The 19,547-nt window shown below is 41.8% G+C and overlaps 1 protein-coding gene across 1 annotated transcript in view; it reads left to right on the top strand.

The window, feature by feature from the left end:
• LOC124803383 overlaps window positions 1-7,472 on the top strand; it is a 514,737-nt gene extending 507,265 nt beyond the window's left edge. Inside the window, 2 exon segments of the mRNA XM_047264568.1 lie at window positions 5,241-5,291; window positions 5,713-7,472. Of these exon segments, the coding sequence (XP_047120524.1) occupies window positions 5,241-5,291; window positions 5,713-5,878 (217 nt within the window). The 3' untranslated portion in view covers window positions 5,879-7,472.
• The last annotated feature ends 12,075 nt before the right edge of the window (window positions 7,473-19,547 follow it).

Here is a 19,547-nt window from a genome sequence, read left to right as displayed (position 1 = left end):
TATCCATTGCCATTTGGGCAAGAAAGAACATATTGCTGTTGCCATTACTTGGAACACTGCATGTTTAAATGATGTCTGTTTCTGCATTGGGTTGAGCTGAATTCATGAAATTTTTGGAGAATTAAGTATTCACTCAGTTCAATTTAGGTGGGTTTAATTATTGATTAGGATCAATATAATATCCTGTATTGTTAACATGTTGTATGTACTTTCCAAATAGCATTATTAATAATCTGAAGTCACCACATTTTTAATTATTATTTTGTTATTAACTCTTAATATTCATAAATTGATCAATGGTTTTCTTTACACTAGACTGTTATGTGTACTTCACAAACTTCTTTTTGTGTCAAATGTGTGTGTTTAACCCATGGGTGTACAGTTTTTTTTTACATAGTGACACAGTGGTACACTTATTTTTCAGTAATTTTCCTAATTTTTACAGCAATGTACTGTAAGCTATATTAGAGCAGTCTATTTATTGCATTTCTCTATTATGCTGTGAAATATAATCATACATAGTTTGTCCGAGTATGATAAAGCATAAAACACTTATCCAGGTGTAGGCAAATCATGCACTCTTCACACTCAAAGCAGGATTCCCCACACTGTCCTCTGTTGTAACAGACCTTATATGTTGTAGACAGTGCTGCTTTTTTTTATAGTCGGAGGTTATTTTTGTGGGAAATTGTCCCCAGTACCTTTCCTGTAGTCTTAATGGACTTGTTCCTTGGCATGGGCATCTGTAACCTGTAATCAGGAAATCTAATGTTTTTCAGAATTTTTTTCTGCCAGGTTGACACAAAAATCTGTGAGCCTCGTTCTTCTTTTACTGGAGTTCATCGTATAGTGTACTATACTTGCATTGAGAATTGCCTTGCCTAACATATAAAAATATACTTTTCTTATATCTTTTCTCATATCTTCTCATGAAAGACTTAAGTTGCTAAGCATTGGTTGTGTGCATCAACTCTGTCCATCCTTTGTTGTAATCACTAATGCAATTAGGTTTCAGCTTAGTCTTCCCACTTCTTGCTGTCTTTCATAGTCATGAATGATTGGCAGTATGTCAATCCATTTCACAGCTAGAAATTTACTCACTGATGCAAAAGTCAGTTTGCTTTTTTTCAGCACTGAGTTCTGGAACTGTGTTGGCGCATTCTTGTTTGGTGTTTCAGTTCCAGCTGCATAAGTCTTCCTCTCCAATAGCCTTGGAAACAAGGTGGGAGAACTATACCAGTTCTCCTTTCATCCAGTAAAGTTTCTCACAAATCCAAAACAACTTTCTCTCTTATTGTGGTGCTGAATACTTTTTTTGCCTCAAGACCTGTATAAATTTTAATAGTATCTATTGTCAGATGAGCATACTTTCTGTACTTTTAAACCAGATCTTCCCCTCTTAGGAGGGTTGTATTGTACATATGACAATCTTCCATGAACTTCATCAGGCTGTCATCAATAAAAAAAATCTTTTTCCAGGCTTTTACACCACCTGAAGTCTGTCAAGAAGAAGATTAATAGGTCTGACCTTCCTCAGTTTGTCATGCTTTTATATCTGCAAAGTCAGTAGCAAACTGAAGATACCTTGAGATGGCTTTAAATCTCCTAAAATGCATGGTTTTACCAAAAATAGGAATCTTCATTTTCTCTTCAACCAATTATCTTGTACAGAAGGTTTCTTGTTTTGGGACGTAAGTGTGCAGAGCACAAAGTGGGCCTTCATCTCATCTACTGTCACAGGAAACCAGTGTGCTTTGCCAACCATTGTTCTTCGTCCCACATTTACAGTTGTTTTGCATGTGTTTTATGTGCAGATTAAATTTGTTTCCTTGACCAATGATTCCCAGAACTTTGGTGTTAAAAACTGATCAGTTACATTTAATTCTGATGGGTTTTGGTATAGGGACCTGCGAACAGTAACATCAATATCGCCATCAGTGCTGCTCTTGGTAATGTAAGGGTTATGACAAACATTATCACAGTTCCACTCATCAGTAATTATCGATATACTTTTTCTGGCTCTGCTACAGTGTCTCGATTGCTGAGGAAAAAATCTTTTTTGTCGACACAATCACTGTCCTCACACGCATCAGATTCTGTGCTTTTATTGTTTTTGGAATCTATTTCACCATCAGTATCACTCAAATCACTTTCTTCAAGAAATTGATGTATTCTTTCGGGTTGCATTTCTTATGGATAGGCCATGTTGCGCTGCTGAATCTGTGTAAACGTGACAACTTTGTATCACAATGTTTAGCTGCGTTTGAAACCAGATGTCATTGGTCACTACTCATCAACCAACAAGAAATGATCTCGGGTACAATTAGATTTCTTGGATAGTTCTTGTGTGCTATGAACATGAAAATAGTGATTTTGTGTATTATATTGCAATTTACAAATTGTGGGTCACCATTTCTTCCCATAAATCGTAACAAACTGGCAAAGAGCAGTAAAGGAATGGTGAATTTGGGCTAGGAATGATGGTAATGTTTTTAATGTTGCCTTCATGCCTCCAGAAAGAATAGTAAACTGGCCGGTATTGTTATTATTATGATTATTATTAACCAAAAGCAGCATATTGTAATATTAAGTAGCACTTTTGACCAAAGCATACTGTCATCTCTCATGAAACCCATGCTTTTAATCTTCTTTATATTTTCTTTAAAACTCTGAATTAGTTGTGTTTTTCAAGTGGCTATTAATGTGCACAGGTTCCATAATTTTCTTACCAAAGAGTTAAGAAATTCATGCTGCCACTATTAGTACTTTCAATGTTAGAGTTCTGTGGTAAACTGGTTCAGTGGCAAATTTAAAAAAATCTGATAGATAACTGTAGTGCACTATCCTAATTTGCATATAAAGCCCAACTAATTGGGAAAACAGGTAGTGTCACAATTCGTTCTGGTACATGTTTTGGAACAGAGTTCAGACTAGAGCTATATGTAGAATTGATAAACATCTTTGTCATTTTCCATGGGGAAAAATTAAAAGGGAGTCAGTACAGTCTCTTGTAGCTACTGGATTAATATTAGATTTATTAATAAGAGAGATGAGAGGTGTCAGGCTTAAAATTGTGTGTGAAATAACAGATGGCCAAGTGTTTGCTGGCTACCTAAATTATGTTGTATATATTACATCATTCTGTTTCATTTTCCACAACCTTTGTCATGGAGTATCTGATATTAAAAGTTTAGACTCAGTTGGTTACTAGTAACAACAGGTTTAGCAATTTGCTGAGGTTAGAAAATTAGCTTTTTCCTGTGCCGACATTGTCTGTGCTTAAGAATGGAGTTGAGTTAGTTTTCCACCCAAGTTCCAAAAGCATAAACTATTTGCATGCCAAGGCTGTTATATTAACACTTTGCTGTCCACACGTCTCGCATAAATTTATTCACTTGACACTGGCAGCGCTAATTCAGATTACTTGGTTTGTCGCCGGGCGCTTGTCACCTTTCATTGATGACAAACTTCAAACACATTGACTTTTGTGCATTTAATTTTTCCAGAAATCCTCTATTTTGCCGAATCGTTCCACAAACTCAAATTTTCTTTTCAAGTAACTTCTCTGCAAGTTCTACACTGGCATAATAATTATCCATGTAGAGGTGATGCCACTTTCCATAAGAGGGTGTCAGTAGTTTCATCACTGTTTTTGCTAAAGGTTGTCCAGCACTGGAATGTATCTTTAATGGGAAAATGTATCCCGTACTCGAATCACCCTGCATCCATATGAGTATGTCGTATTTCGTAATTTTCGACAGCCTGTAAACTTTAATATTTAACTGTCCATGCCACGGTATCATTCCTTCATCAGTTGAGATGTTTTGACTTGGATTAAACATTTCTTTAAACTTTTTGCAAAAACAATCAGTTATGAATTGCACTTTGAAAAGCTGGTCGGCATTATTCAGTTTATTGTTGTCGTCGGAAAAAAGTAAAAATGATATTATTTGTCTGAATCGGTTGCGGGACATCGTTTTGCGAAATATCAGTGTCTCTATCAACAGATTCGTTGACCATTAATCATCGATCCTTGCTTTTTTTTTACAATTCCCATAATGATAGCAAGCTCAAACCATTTTCTAAGTTCGGGTCCCATAATGTCGACAAATTTGGCATTTTTTAAGATCCAGTTTGCTAATATATTCAAATACATCATTCCCAATATATAATTCTGTGATATCCACAACCTTCTATGTATCTTTGGGAAATATGTGTGGACCTGGAGATCCTTCAAATTTATTATTGGTCCTCTGTAAATCATAGTCTGTCTTCTTCATCCAGTTCATCTGAATCAGTTGGCAACTGTAGCGTTCGCCGAATTCTTCCGACGATTCTGCTTCACTTTCATTTTTTTTTATATCTAATGTCATCTTCCCAATCGGCCAAGTCGTCCGGAATGTCAGACAAGGCATCCGCGCATTCATTGTAAATAATCGTATCGTCTCTTTTGTTTGCCATAATGAAAGTGCGCAAGTACTTATAAAAACAAAAAAACTTGTTGACGTGTGTAACTTATTGTTACCTAAACAAAACACCAACAGAATGAAAAAGATACTAAAGTGCTGTCACTGGCCACTGAGCGATGCTATGCACACGACACCACTGTGGTGTCACTGGCCGTTGATTGCTATTTCACGCACGACACCACTGTGGTGTCACCGGACGGCAAAGTGTTAACAAGCTGCTGTTTTCTATCCATTGTTGGTGTGTTTTAAATGAAATATGCAATAGGTAAAGTTAAAATTTTCAAGAGCGCTTAAATCAAGGAAAGTATTGCTAACATATAGCATACAGTCTCAGGGAACAATGGTGTCATCGTTGAAACAAGTAGTGTAGTTTTGCTCCATATCAGTTGTGGCTGTCTACTTGTAGCTCTGACAATGATAGCTTTGTATTGTTTATTACTGCATGTTGTTGTATTTGAATACTTAACGCTTTTCTCTTTTACTATAAGCAGCCTTAACAAATATTTGTGAATAGAGTGTTTTAATTGTTTCGCTTTGTTCTTGTATAAAGGTGCTTTCTTTTTGGATGTTGTGTCCTTAGTGTTTTCTGGTGGTAAAGTAGTAATGACAAATATTTAAATTTAGTCCTAATAGTTTTTCATGAAATTTATTTCAAAAAACGATTTATTTGGAATTGTTAAAAAAAACTTGCATAAAAATTTGAAATTAAAAATTCATGAACACTTACATTGGAACTGCTTAACTAACGCTTAATAATTTCTTCCAATACAGCGGATCCTCCACGTCTTCTAACATCCCTGTTTTAATAAAGGGCTTCTATAGGTAATACAAATTATGTTACTATATTTGTCAGTAGCTGTCACTGTCCTTTTCCCTCTTGTCGAAGAATGCCTTTGATACGGATGTACCAACGAGTGTAATTTTGAATACAAGGAAATGGAACAACATTTTATTTAAAATGCATTAATTTTGGGTCATCTCGTCAGTTTACTTTTAGTTGTAATTTAGTTGAAATGTACTGTGCTTTTTCATATTTGTGATAGCTAAACTTTTTGCAGCAAAAGAGGAAACAAAAAATTTGTTCCTAAACATCAGTTATGAATAGTATTAAACTATAATTGTAACACTTAAAATTGATTACCCCAAGTCTCATGACAAAACATTAAAGATTTTGCATACCTATTGCCCATTACTCTTTTCAAATCCTAACTGTGTTACTAATAGCAACAACTTAATTTCACAGGGCACGAACTCCATCAGGTTCAAGCACTCCAGTTCCAGGTGTTCCTTCCAGTGGCACCAAAATAACACGGAGGTCATCAGGAGCATCAGACACAGGAACAGCAGCAGCGCGAAAGGGTTCCTCTGCTAGCACACCAACGGAAAAGCGAGCTCCTTTCAGACTCTAGAGGAGTGAACGAACCATTGTACCCCATAGTCTTCAATTTCTAACCTAATCAAATCCATAGAATATGGTAATTCATGTGAAATACAAGCATATTCCTATGCTGAAATGAGCATAGGGAATTGAGTTTCCTGTTGCCCTGAAGAATTCTTTGAACTGCAGGCAGTGAATTGTAATCAAATTTACTGCTGTGTATGATATTTTGTGCTGTCTATATTCTAATGTTTCATATTGTTTTTCCACTGATTTCTTTCCTTTTTTTGTATAAGGGACCATACCACAAGCCATAATGTTCTTTTGTGAAAAAGACTCAATCATATTTTTCATTGTAACAAACTGTAACCTATTCATTTGTGTGTGTGTGTGTCGTATGTGTTATTTATCTGAAGTTTGTTCATTGTACATGCTCATCAATGAATTTGTTTTGTAATTATTATTATTATAGCTTTAGGTAACATATATTCCTTGCCAGGAAAGCCATTTTTACGTCCATGTGTATAGTGTTTCTCACTACTACACAATCTATGTACAATTAACAAATTGACACTGTTGTGATTTATTTGCTCACTGGTGGAGCTCATGTAAAAGAAAATACAAATTTCTACCTTCATTAATTATGTTTAACAAATTAAACTATTCTAATCAAATTTACTGACTGAAAATGATAAACAGTGTTTTGATTGTGCAAATCTTAGGGCAGTTCTCCCCCTCTTGCCTTGATTGTCTGTTTTACGGCAAGTTGTTAGAAACGAAGGTTTTGTCTATGGATGTCTTTGAAGCATTGAAATGGGGGAAGAGTTCCACGGTTCATCTTAACTAGCAGCTGTGCAGTTTTGTATGTCACGAAATAACTTCATTTCTCTTGAGGTGGCTGGAAGTACTGAAGAATCAAAGAAAATGTTTCGAAGATGACTGAGTTTGTGAAAACTATTTTATTAATCAAAATGTTTCCTATAACGTGTACAGTTTTTGAAATAATTTTGTTAAAATATAAATACAGGTCATAAAGAGAGCTAGCTTGTTTGCAAGAGAAAGGAAAAGTCTAAAAAAATTCCTTTTTTATTTTAAAGCAGTTGTATTTGCTGTACGAATTTTTATATTCATTTTTACTGATACATCAGTTACTGCAAAAACGTATTTGTTGCCATGAAAGCAGTTACTGAATTATGTTGTAAATATTTTGATCCTTTCTAGCAGCACAGCTTTAAGGAGTGTGCATTCTTTTGTACAAAGCTCTATATATTACTTTTGTAATAAAAAAAAAGAAAAAAGAACTTTGTCGTCTACAGCGAATTGTGAATTAGCACAAAAACTGCTCCTTAATTTTATTTATTTTAAACATGTATTTTTTTTATAAAGCGGTAAATTCTGTTACCAGTTTAAGAAACATCGTTCAATAATTTATGTATCTCTAATACATTTGTTGTCATGTTGACTGAAGGTGTTCTAATTTATAGAGACTGTACCAAACATTTCCTTTTTTATTCTTTTTTTTTTTTAAAAAAAGAAGACACACTGTGTCAGAGAAAAAGACAGTTTGGAACAGATATTGATGTATATTAATATATTTGCTTATTAAAAAACTCACTTCAGATCAACTTCTTATAATCAAACTCCTCAATTTGAATGAAAAGTGATTACCATCAATCCCTCTACTTCCACATGTCAGTATACCATTAATGCTAATACTGAAAGTACATGAAGAATTGTATGTTTACAAGAGAAAAATTGAAACTGTACTTTATTGAATTCTGCTGTAGCACGGGAAACTGCAAAACCTAGATTGTGTGTAATTTGTTTGCTGTGTGTGTGTGTGTGTGTGTGTGTGTGTGATAGCATATTGCACAACTATTTGTAGTAACACTGTTCACGTTTACTTCGCACTTCACTTAGCGTAGACCAGGACTGTGTCCTAGGCATGCCCGATGTTAACTAACTGGGCACGGCCCGTGCTGCCGGAGTTGTTGTTGTTGTTGTCATGCCGGCAGAGGTCGCGTCCGAATTCTCGCGTGCCCTCTGGTGGACGGGACTCTACTTGCGGCAACTACCGTCCGTGACGCGCCGTGCCAATGTGCGCCTCCCGCGATCTTTCTGGTGGCTACTACACTCCTCCTCCTTCGGGGGGTGAAGCCCCTGTGATCCACTGCGTCGGAAGGTGGAGCGTCGGGCAGGAGCGATGACCTCCACATCCATTGGATGGCCGGAGTCGAGGGGATCTGCCAACCCTCGAGCCGGCACCTTCGAATACGGCTGGAAGTGACCCACACGAAGAGGCCCCCGTTGTCCCACAACCGGAGCCCGGGACAGAACGGGCGACAAGCTGTCGAACTCCCGATCCTGTTCCACCCCGGGAGGGGCAAGACCCAGTGGCGGGAACGAAGGGGCAGGGACGCCCACAGGTGAACCAACCTCCTGAGAAACCGGGCTTGCTAGGGGGGCCGGCTCTCGCTGGGGCATCTCGAACGATGGCGGTGCCGGTGCTGGAGCTACTGGAGGCTGCCAAGGCTGAGAACCATCACAGTGCGGCAGAGGCACAGCGGGGAGAGGAGGCAATGTCCCCTGTGAAACCAACACAGGTGCCGGCAATGGGGAAGCCGGTGTCCGAGAGGGCGGAGGGTGGGTGCCCAAACGTGGACGTAGCTGATTTTGGTGACGACGTACCACCCGGTCCCCCGCCTGCAAGGTATAGAGCCGGCGGCCATTGCGGCGCAGGACCACCGCTGGTATCCAACGTGGATTGCGACCAAACCCACGGGCCCAGACCGACATACCCAGTGGAAAGCCAGGGACTCCGTTTTGTGAAGACTGGCGAGGACCAGGCTGGAGGAGGTGCAGCAGAGTCCTAGGTTGACGCCCATGGAGGAGCTCTGCGGGGCTGCGTTCTCCCATTGGTGTGGTCCGGTATGCCATCAAGAAAAACGTCACTGCTTCCTCCGCAGGAAATTCGTGCACATATTTTTTCATGTGAGTCTTAAATGTGCGCACCATGCGCTCGGCTTCCCCATTCGATTGTGGATGGAAGGGGGTAGAGCAAACGTGCCGAATACCGAAGCGCCTACAAAAATCCTGGAAGGTCTGCGAAATAAACTGCGGTCCATTGTCAGAGACCAGGGTGATTGGCAGACCTTCCACAGAAAAGATTTTTGCTAGTGCCTGGATTGCAACTTCTGAAGTGGTTGAGGAGCAGCGAACCACATATGGTAATCGGGAATAAGCATCAATGACAATGAGCCAAAAACCGTTGAGAAGAACACGTTCCCATGCTTGGGTTGCCGGCGGCCATGAAGAGAACGCTGCCCTGGGAGATGCTTGTTGGCTCGCACACTGGGAACAGGCGGCCACCAAGTGCTCAATTTCTCTGTCAATACCGGGCCAGTACACATGTCTGCGAGCCAAGGTTATAGTACGGGAAACACCCCAGTGCCCCGCATGTAATAACGTGAGAACCTCCCGTCGTAAACTTGCAGGAACAACCACGTGAGGAGCTGTATCATCGGTAGCCAGAAGGAGAACGCCGTCAAAGACCGAGAGGCGGTCCCGTAGAAGAAAATAATTACGAAGAGGGTCCGAGGCCCGGCCCGGAGGGCGGGATGACCACCCCTGCTGAATGAGGCGAACTACTTGGCGGAGAACCGGGTCAGCTGCCGTTTCCCTGGCGACTCGAGAACTAGTGATCGGGAAGCCATCAACCGCTTGGCGGGATGCCACATCCAAATGAAAACACATAATCTCCTCTCGATCGAATGTAGGATCCGGGCCCACCGGAAGACAGGAAAGAGCGTCGGCATTGGCATGCTGTCCTGTAAGGCGAAAATGAATGTCATAATGGTACTTAGAGAGGAACAAGGCCCAGCGCTGTAGTCTGTGGACCGCCCTATCCGGAATCTGAGAGGCGGGGCCAAATAACGATATTAACGGCTTATGGTCAGTGATTAACTGAAACTTCGTGCCATACAAGAAAGTGTGAAACTTGGTAACAGCGTAGACAATGGCCAAAGCCTCTTTTTCCACCTGGGAGTAATGGGCCTGCGCAGGGCTAAGCGTTTTAGACGCAAACGCCAGTGGTTGCTCGGAACGATCTGCATTGCGATGGGCCAGGACCGCCCCCACCCCATACTGTGAAGCATCAGTAGCCAGGACCAACGGCTTATGGGGATCAAAAGTAGCCAAACAAGGGGCTGACGTGAGGCCCTTCAACGAGGTGAACGCCCGCTCGCATGCAGGCGATCAATCAAAAGGAACACCCTTGTGCAGAAGGCAGTACAGAGGGTGGGCTATAGTGGAAGCCCTGGGAATGAACCAGTGGTAATAGGCTATCTTGCATAAAAAAGCTTGTAACTCTTTCAGCGAAGCGGGTCGAGGAAGGTTGACGATACCTTGGACCAAACTTCCTAGTGGCTGGATACCGTGCTGAGAGGTGGTGTAGCCCACATACTCAATGGATGGTTGAAAGAAGGTTGACTTATGCAGGTTGCAACGCAAGCCCACAGACCTGAATTTGAGAAAGAGGGTGCGAAGGTTGTGCAAGTGTTCCTTCGTGCTGCAGCCTGTGACAGTTATGTCATCCAGATAATTAATACAATGAGGAATTGTCGACGTGACATGTTCAAGATAACGCTGGAATATCGCCGGGGCACTGGATATTCCAAAGGCCAACTGCTGGTATTGGTAAAGGCCAAACGGGGTGTTGACGACCGCCAACCCTTTGGAGTTCTCATCAAGTGGTATCTGATGGTAAGCCTCCGACAGATCGATTTTCGAAAAATATTGGCCTCCCGCCACGGAGGAGAACAATTCAATCAGCACGAGGCAAAGGATAGGTGTCCACCACCAATTGGGAATTAATGGTGGCCTTGAAATCGCCACAAAGACGGAATTTTCCCGAGGGCTTCCTGGTAATAACGAGGGGCAAAGCCCACTCGCTGGAAGAAATGGGAAGGACGACCCCTAGGGCTGTCAGCCGGTCTAGCTCTTCCTTTACCTGAGGGCGGAGAGCCAAGGGGATCTGCCTCGCGCGGGGAAAACGCGGGCATCTGGAAAGTCGGAGATCAAAGATTCCAATGATTGATAGGGAACGTCTTCGGAGACCAACTGTATGGTGTCAGCGATAGAAAAACCGAAAGCTTGAAAGGCATCCAGGCCAAAAAGGTTAGCTGAGCTCGCATCACTGACAACAATAAAAGTAATAGGCCGAGTGACTGATTTGTAAGTCACGTCGGTAGTGAATTGACCCAGTAGGGGAATGAACTGTTTACCATAACCGCGTAGACGCCGGTAAACTGGCGCCAACGGGGACGATCCAAGGTCGGAATAAGTTTGTGCATTCAACAACGAAACTGCCGCGCCCGTATCGACTTGCAGTTGTAACCGGCGCGACCGAACCGACACCTCGATAAAGAGTTTGCGTGCCGATGCGTCGGGAGCCTGGCCCGATGAAACTTCCTGAATGTCAACGTCCATGTCCTCTGTACCTGCTTCCTTTGATTCTTTTGAGGCTGAGCGGCAAACTTTGGCAAGGTGACCTTTTCTATTACATTTGCGACAAACGGCCCAACGCTGGGGGCACTCCGACCGATCATGATGTATACAGCACGACGCACAGGACGGCAACAGGGGCCGGCGGCCGAAATTCTGTTTACGCGCCGTACGGGAGCAGCCGGAATTCTGTTTACGCGCCGTGCGGGAGCGGCCGTAACGGCCGGATTGTACATCTCGCACGTCGTCCACCCCTGACACAGTGGACGCGGCCGCGCCGCCCTGAACTTCCGCGACGTCGCACCACGCTTCCAGCTGTTGACCTGCTGCGTGAGAGACTTCATACGATTGAGCAATGGACAGGACTTCCTCGAGGGAAGGGTTTTCTAACTGCAGGGCCCGTTGCCGGACCTCTCTATCAGGGGCCGAACGAACAATGACGTCACGTACCATAACGTGGGCATACGACTCTCGCGACTGCTCCGTGACAAAATGACACTTGTGACTAAGACCGTGCAGGGTAGCGGCCCACGCCCGGTAAGACTGATGGGGTTGTTTCTTGCATTGATAGAACTCGACCCTAGCCGCCACAACATGCGTGCGGCGGCGATAATATGAAGACAGCAAGGAACACAATGCGTCAAAAGACAAGGACGAGGGTTCCTGCAACGGCGCTAGCTGCCGCAAAACTTGATACAGCGAGGGAGATATCCAATACAAGAAGAGAGCACGACATACCTCCGCATCGGCAACATGAAACGCTTGGAAATGCTGCCGAAGGCGATGTTCATATGCGTCCCAATCCTCCGCCGTCTCGTCATACGGGGGAAAGGGAGGAGGGAACGGCGCCGGAGCAGACGGCGTGGAGAGCAACGCCGGAAGCACTTGTTTCATGGTGGCCATGAGTTCCGTCTGCTGCGCAACCAAAACTCGCACCAAATCCTCCATGCCGTGGAGAAGCTGCAAAACCGGAACAACGACGCAACACGCGAAAGAACGACCCTACTCGTCGCCAATTGTGTAGTAACACTGTTCACGTTTACGTCGCACTTCACTTAGCGTAGACCGGGACTGTGTCCTAGGCATGCCAGATGTTAACTAACTGGGCACGGCCTGTGCTGCCGGAGTTGTTGTTGTTGTTGTTGTTGTTGTTGTCATGCCGGCAGAGGTCGCGTCCGAATTCTCGCGTGCCCTCTGGTGGACGGGACTCTACTTGCGGCAACTACCGTCCGTGACGCGCCGTGCCAATGTGCGCCTCCCGCGATCTTTCTGGTGGCTACTACACTACTGATGTGAATACTGTTATATCGTGAGTTAGCTATCCTTAATTTTCAGCAGATTGTCAACAATCAGTGAGCAACAACCCTGTTATGACTTTTGACATTATAATAGGTTTCATTGTGAATAGGTATACCATCTCATGTGGTAGGATATCCAGAGTTTTTTCTTCTACACAGTGAAGGCATTCTGTTGTGTGACACAGACAACATTGGATTATTTGATTTCAAAAGAATGCTGCATCCTGGCTATGTGTTGTAATAAATCCGTTAATTGTATGAAAAGGATAATTTACTCAGGAAAATTAAAATAAAGTTGAGTGGCCGACTAGTACTGTACTTCTCTCGAGGAGACAAAATTCCACAAGTCTGTGCAGGATAGTATGGCTGATGTGCAGTGACCAGTTTTTATCCAAAGCACTGGGCAAGTTCAATAGTTTGTTCAGTAGGAGAGGCCGACATAGTTTGTCCTCTTTCAGCCATTTGGCAAAGCACTGCAATGGCAGTATCGAGGGGTGCACACTTGGTAGTCTTTCTCAAACTATTTTACAGAAATTATTTGGTGATGTGCCCATAATTTTGTTAATGGTCGCAGTTTTTGTGATACTTGCATTTCAATAGGACACTGTGTGAAATTTGAAATAGTTTGCAATGAAAAATAGGGGTTGCTATGATTTTGCATTTGATGCATGTTGCATAATATGTTGCTGCTTATGAAATTTATCTAAGATATCAATTTTGTGTTAGACTTGGATGGAGGTCTGTCATCAATTTCAGAAAATTGATCTGATGTAGCACACCCATTTGCTATCGTGCACGCTAGTGATAAAGCCGGAATGAAATATGCACAACATTCCTCATATTTCATAAACAGTTTGCAATACCGATATGAGATTTTGACAAATGATAGCATTAAATGACAAGAGTACTTTGACATCTGGTAGTTACGCCAAAATTCATTATTTGCCATTTTATTCCACTAACTACAGACTTTTTCAATGAAAGAATGTAATTTTTAAGTGCCATTGATAGCTGTGAGTTTTGGAACAACATAAAGTGGACATTAATTGTTTATTTTTGTGCCGAGGATGTGATTTTTCATAAGCTATTGACTTCACTTTTCCTCAGTTTCTCATTTAACCCATTGACTTACTCATATTTTACCCCATAGTCAACCCTATATTTACCAATTAAATTTATGTCTTCCTCACTTTTCTCAAAATAGTATAACTTTTTTGATAGGATCTCCCTGTAAATCTTTCCTTACTATTTATTGAAGTGGTGAGGAGTGAAGATAATATTGTTTTAGAAGTTTTTGTTGGTGTGGTACACCCAAAGAAATACAGGTATGGACAATAATACCATTATACTTTTCTTTCACTCCTACTGTGATCACTTTTCTTCTTCTTTGCTTTACACATTACACAATTCCTAGAGGGTGTTTTCTTGGAGGAATTTGGGAGATAAACCTAACAAAACCTGAAAATGATTGCTTAGAACTGACAAAATATCGAAAGGAATTGAGTATGTTGTACATTGCTAAATATATAGATTTCTTGGTTTTCCAATGGTAAACAACATGTTGAGCCATCTATTAACAGAGAAGAAGAAACACTTAAGTAGAAGCTATAGCTGCTGCCCGCTTCAGGGTCGGCATTGTAACAACGGACTTGAAACCTGCAACCAGTTGTTAGCAGGCTGTATAGGCCAATGATTTAATAAACCACTTTCAGAATTCTCTCACTATTTTGTCTACACAACATAGTAGTGGGGTAACATTGTGTAAACTCCACTGTTGTTTGGCAAAAGCAGCAAAATTTTAACATGGCAGCAAGAGAAATGTTGGTTTCACTCAAAATTCACCACTTGTTAACAAGCCAGATGAAAATAAACTGCTGCTTTTGTTGCATTTTTAGTGGGAGTCTTTTTAGATACTAAACAAAGCAGAGGTTAACATACAAGTGTGGGCACGATAGGGCTCTCTTTAATGTTTACAAAAAATATGAGCACAGGCTTCAGTTTAGACTGGCACTTCCCACCCAGCACTCGACATTCCCCTACAGCGCCTGCCCACAACCCCGACCACTATTGCTGTCCCCGTGCGTGCCCTGCTGACTGCACGTCCACCAGCCACATTATTCTGTGTGCGCTCTGCTGCCGATAAACCAAACTGTGTAGCCCACGGTTCTCAGTCGTATTTTATAATAATATACATCTAGCAACCAGCGTCCCAGCCTACAAATGTCAACTAACATTAACAGCTTCTTAAGAGTGTGGTGTCGCGCAGTAAATGAAAAAAAGACTTACACAGACAGTAATATTTTAAGATTTGCATTATTTTTAATTGATGGTGAATTCAGTGTGAGCTAAGTAAAGTGGGCCGCTTACCTCCGGGGCGGAGTGGTAGGTAGTGTGGTGACTGATTAGAGGATGTGAGATAGCGAATTGGTATTTATGTGACAGCATGTGCTACCTAATATGTTCCAAAATGCCATGCATGAAAACTGGATTCTGGTGCTCATACCTTGGGTTCTGTTGGTGACAGAAAGGTAGGATCAAGTGTTCTGGATAGCCTTTGGGCTAGGGACCACTTGCATACCCAACAGAAAAGGATGGTCTTAGTCTACATCTACATCTACATGGTTACTCTGCAATTCACACTTACGTGGCTGGCAGAGGGTTCATCAGACCATTTTCATACTACTACTATGCCATTCCACTCTCGAATGGCGCGTGGAAAAAAGGAACACCTAAATCTTTCCGTTCGAGCTCTGATTTCTCTTATTTTATTATGATGACCATTTCTCCCCATGTACGTGGGTGTCAACAAAATATTTACGCATTTGGAAGAGAAAGTTGGTGATTGAAATTTCATAACTAGATCTCGCCGCAAAGAAAACCGCCTTTGTTTCAGTGACTGCCACCCCAACTTGTGTATCGGATCAGTGACACCCTCACCCATATTGCACGATAACACGAAACAAGCTGCCCTTCTTTGCAGTTTTTTGATGTCCTCCGTCAATCCTACCTGGTAAGTGTCGCTACCCTACAGTGCAGTGTCAAAGTACGAATATTAAACACTTCTTCCTAGTAGGAGAAAATAAGTTGGTTCCTTTTGCATTTGATGTGGTCAATGGTGGGCCTTAAGGAACTTCAGTTGATGGACGTTTCCATAGAAACCCCCCTCCCAAAGAAAAAGGGTTTTTACCATTTTTCACACCAAAATCGAGCTGCAGATTCTGAGATAACTATGCTCAGCAAATGGCTGAAATTTTTACAATATATTCCGAAGATTACTATCTCGGAGCAGCAAAGGACTTGGAAGAGTAGTTGAATGGAATGGACAGTGTCTTTAAAGGAGGATATAAGATGAACATCAACAAAAGCAAAACGAGGGTAATGGAAAGTAGTCGAATTATATCGGGTGATGGTGAGGGAATTAGATTAGGAAATGAGACACTTAAAGTAGTAAAAGAGTTTTGCTGTTTGGGGAGCAAAATAACTGATGGTGGTCGAAGTAGAGAGGATATAAAACGTAGACTGGCAATGGCAAGGAAACCATTTCTGAAGAAGAAAAATTTGTTAACATCGAGTATAGATTTAAGTGTCAGAAAGTCATTTCTGAAAGTATTTGTATGGAGCCATGTATGGAAGTGAAAGATGGATGATAAATAGTTTGGACAAGAAGAGAATACAAGCTTTCGAAATGTGGTGTTACAGAAGAATGCTGAAGATTAGATGGGTAGATCCCATAACTAATGAGGAGGTATTGAATAGAATTGGGGAGAAGAGGAGTTTGTGGCACAACTTGACAAAAAGAAGGGACCGGTTAGTAGGACATGTTCTGAGGCATCAAGGGATCACAAATTTAGCATTTGAGGGCAGCGTGGAGGGTAAAAATCGTAGAGGGAGACCAAGAGATGAATACACTAAGCAGATTCAGAAGGATGTAGGTTGCAGTAGGTACTGGGAGATGAAGAAGCTTGCACAGGATAGGGTAGCATGGAGAGCTGCATCAAACCAGTCTCAGGACTGAAGACCACCACAACAACAACAACAACAACAACAACAACAATCTCATACAAGCATAAAAATTTTGGTGATATCTTTATCTAGTTCCAAGATACAGAGGTTCAGAGTTACCCTGCTTGCACATAAAAAATCCAGTGTGAGGCGGAAATGTAGTTTATAAAGAGATATGACACGGAGAAGTATGTTGTAAAATGTCTCCAATATCGTCAGAATTGTTCAGAGAATCCCATGTCGTAGTACTCAAGCACATGTAAAATTTGTGTGCATGTAAAATCTGGTCTGAAGTGTGAAATTAGTTTTGTATTATTTCAATTTCACATAAGTAAACTATCAAAATTTTACTGACCCATAAAGTTCTTTTCACATGAGTAACCTGCCCTGCTGTAGCAGGGAAAAAGAAGGGAGCCAGTGAAAAAATTCTCCTATCAGAGCACAAAAAAGGCAAATATACTCCTGTTTTAAAGACTCTGACTGAAAGGTGGAGTACCAGTTGCCTCATTTGATGTTCCTCAGCATCCACAAAAAATTTAACAAATTTTGGCGTGCAAACGCATTCATACTTTTTTAAGTTGGGAGAGAGGAGGAGACAGTGGCAGTGCGAAATAAATAGAAAAATATTAAATACTGGAGCATAGTAGGCAGTGGTTGTTGTATGCAGTGTTTGTTGTACAGAAAGAAAGAGAGAGAAGAGAGAGAGAGAGAGAGAGAGAGAGAGAGAGTGTGTTTGTGTATGATAGTTGACCGTGACAGAACAGTATTAGGAAAAAGGGTGAAGGAGGCAGTGCCAGAGGGAGAGGAATAAAGAGGAGGAGGAAGCAGAAGTGCATGAGGTCCAATAATAATGAGAGAGAGTCTATGGCTATGACAATGAGGAAGAGAGGTAATGACAGTGAGAAGAGACAGCAGCACTGGGAAGGAAGGAATGAGGTAGTAACAGTATGGGAGAGCAAGAGGAAGGCAGGAGAAAGTAGTACTAGGACAGAACGAAGGAGACTGTGGGTTTGAGAAAGGAGGCAGTGACAGTAACAGATAGAGAGACATGAGGAGATAATGGAAATGAGTTGGGTTAAATGTGTGAGTGAGAATGGGCAATAGGAGTGGATGTGTATGAGCGACTTAGTGATGGAGAAGCTTCTGTAAAGTTTGGAAGGTAGGAGACGAGGTACTGGCAGAAGTAAAGCTGTGAGTACCGGGCGTGAGTCGTGCTTCGGTGGCTCAGATGGTAGAGCGCTTGCCCGCGAAGGGCAAGGGTCCCGAGTTCGAGTCTCGGTCGGGCACACAGTTTTAATCTGCCAGGAAGTTTCAAATACATGATTTGCACTAATTAAATATGGAACTGCATTCCAATATCAATACTTTTTTGAGAGGTGCATATGGGGCCTGTTGATGGCTTACTGAACTGCTGAAACTGGTAGCAATGATAAAATAAAATAACTTCTAAATCTGCATGGCTGTTTGGCAGATTTCCATGTTAAATAAAATGAATTATAAAATGTTAGCAGCTGTCCTTTCTCAATTAAGTTCCTACTCAGTGTACTGTGATACCAACAAGAATGGGTATGATAAGCTGAATTTTACATTTCAGTTTAAAACCGTGTAGCACCTATCTTAAACCCTTTAGTTTTAAAATTGCACAATCATTAATTGCAATATTTACTTCTCTATGTCAATTTGGGATATAAAATGTAGACTGGCAATGGCAAGGAAAGCGTTTCTGAAGAAGAAAAATTTGTTAACATCGAGTATAGATTTAAATGTCAGGAAGTCATTTCTGAAAGTATTTGTATGGAGTGTAGCCATGTATGGAACTGAAACGTGGATGATAAATAGTTTAGACAAGAGGAGAATAGAAGCTTTCAAAATGTGGTGCTACACAAGAATGCTGAAGATTAGATGGGTAGATCACATAACTAATGAGGAGGTATTGAACAGAATTGGGGAGAAGAGGAGCTTGTGGCACAACTTGACTAGAAGAAGGGATCGGTTGGTAGGACATGTTCTGAGACATTGAGGGATCACCAATTTAGTATTGGAGGGCAGCGTGGAGGGAGGGTAAAAATCGTAGAGGGAGACCAAGAGATGAGTACACTAAGCAGATTCAGAAGGATGTAGGCTGCAGTAGGTACTGGGAGATGAAGCAGCTTGCACAGGATAGAGTAGCGTGGAGAGCTGCATCAAACCAGTCTCAGGACTGAAGACCACAACAACAACATGTCAATTTGTATGAAATACTTGCATTACGAACCAGAAACTCTGAATGCTGATATAACATAGAGATACCACCTCAAATATTTCCAGGCACTCTGTTCTGTTTAAAACATGATCATTATAACTCAAGCTTCTACTTACTATATTACATGGAAAAGTGGCTGAGATAAAAAGTATTCGAAACAAAATTAGGCTGTTACATAGTACTATAGATTCAGCCTGCCCGTACTAATGTGCTGCTTCCTGAGCACGAAGGTGTGCCGGTCACCAGCATGAATCTGCCTGGAGGATTAGTGCCGAGGTACGGTATGCCAGCCAGCCTACAGATGGTTTTTAGGGCAGTTTTCCATCTGCCTCGACGAATGCGGGCTGGTTCCCCTTATTCAGCCTCAGTTACACTATGTCGGTGAGTGCTGCGCAAACACTGTCTCAACACACCCATACACCACTGAGCATACCACTGAGGACTACGGCGAGACAAAGCCTCTCCGTCGTTTCTAGGTCCCTGGTTCAAAACACACTCACTGTAAATTTACAAGCAGGCACTACAAATTATATGAAATATTGTAACATGTATGGGGTATGGGAGGGAGGGAAGGGGAGGGGGAGGGAGAGAGAGAGAAAGACTAGTGACAATCTGTAACACATTGAATATTTTTTTTATTGTACAAGTGTAATCAG

The sequence above is a fragment of the Schistocerca piceifrons genome, chromosome 6, assembly GCF_021461385.2.
Source record: "Schistocerca piceifrons isolate TAMUIC-IGC-003096 chromosome 6, iqSchPice1.1, whole genome shotgun sequence".
NCBI classification, from domain to species: domain Eukaryota; kingdom Metazoa; phylum Arthropoda; class Insecta; order Orthoptera; family Acrididae; genus Schistocerca; species Schistocerca piceifrons.
Note: the sequence above shows the minus strand (reverse complement) of the source record. Positions and strands in the feature narration are given on the sequence as shown.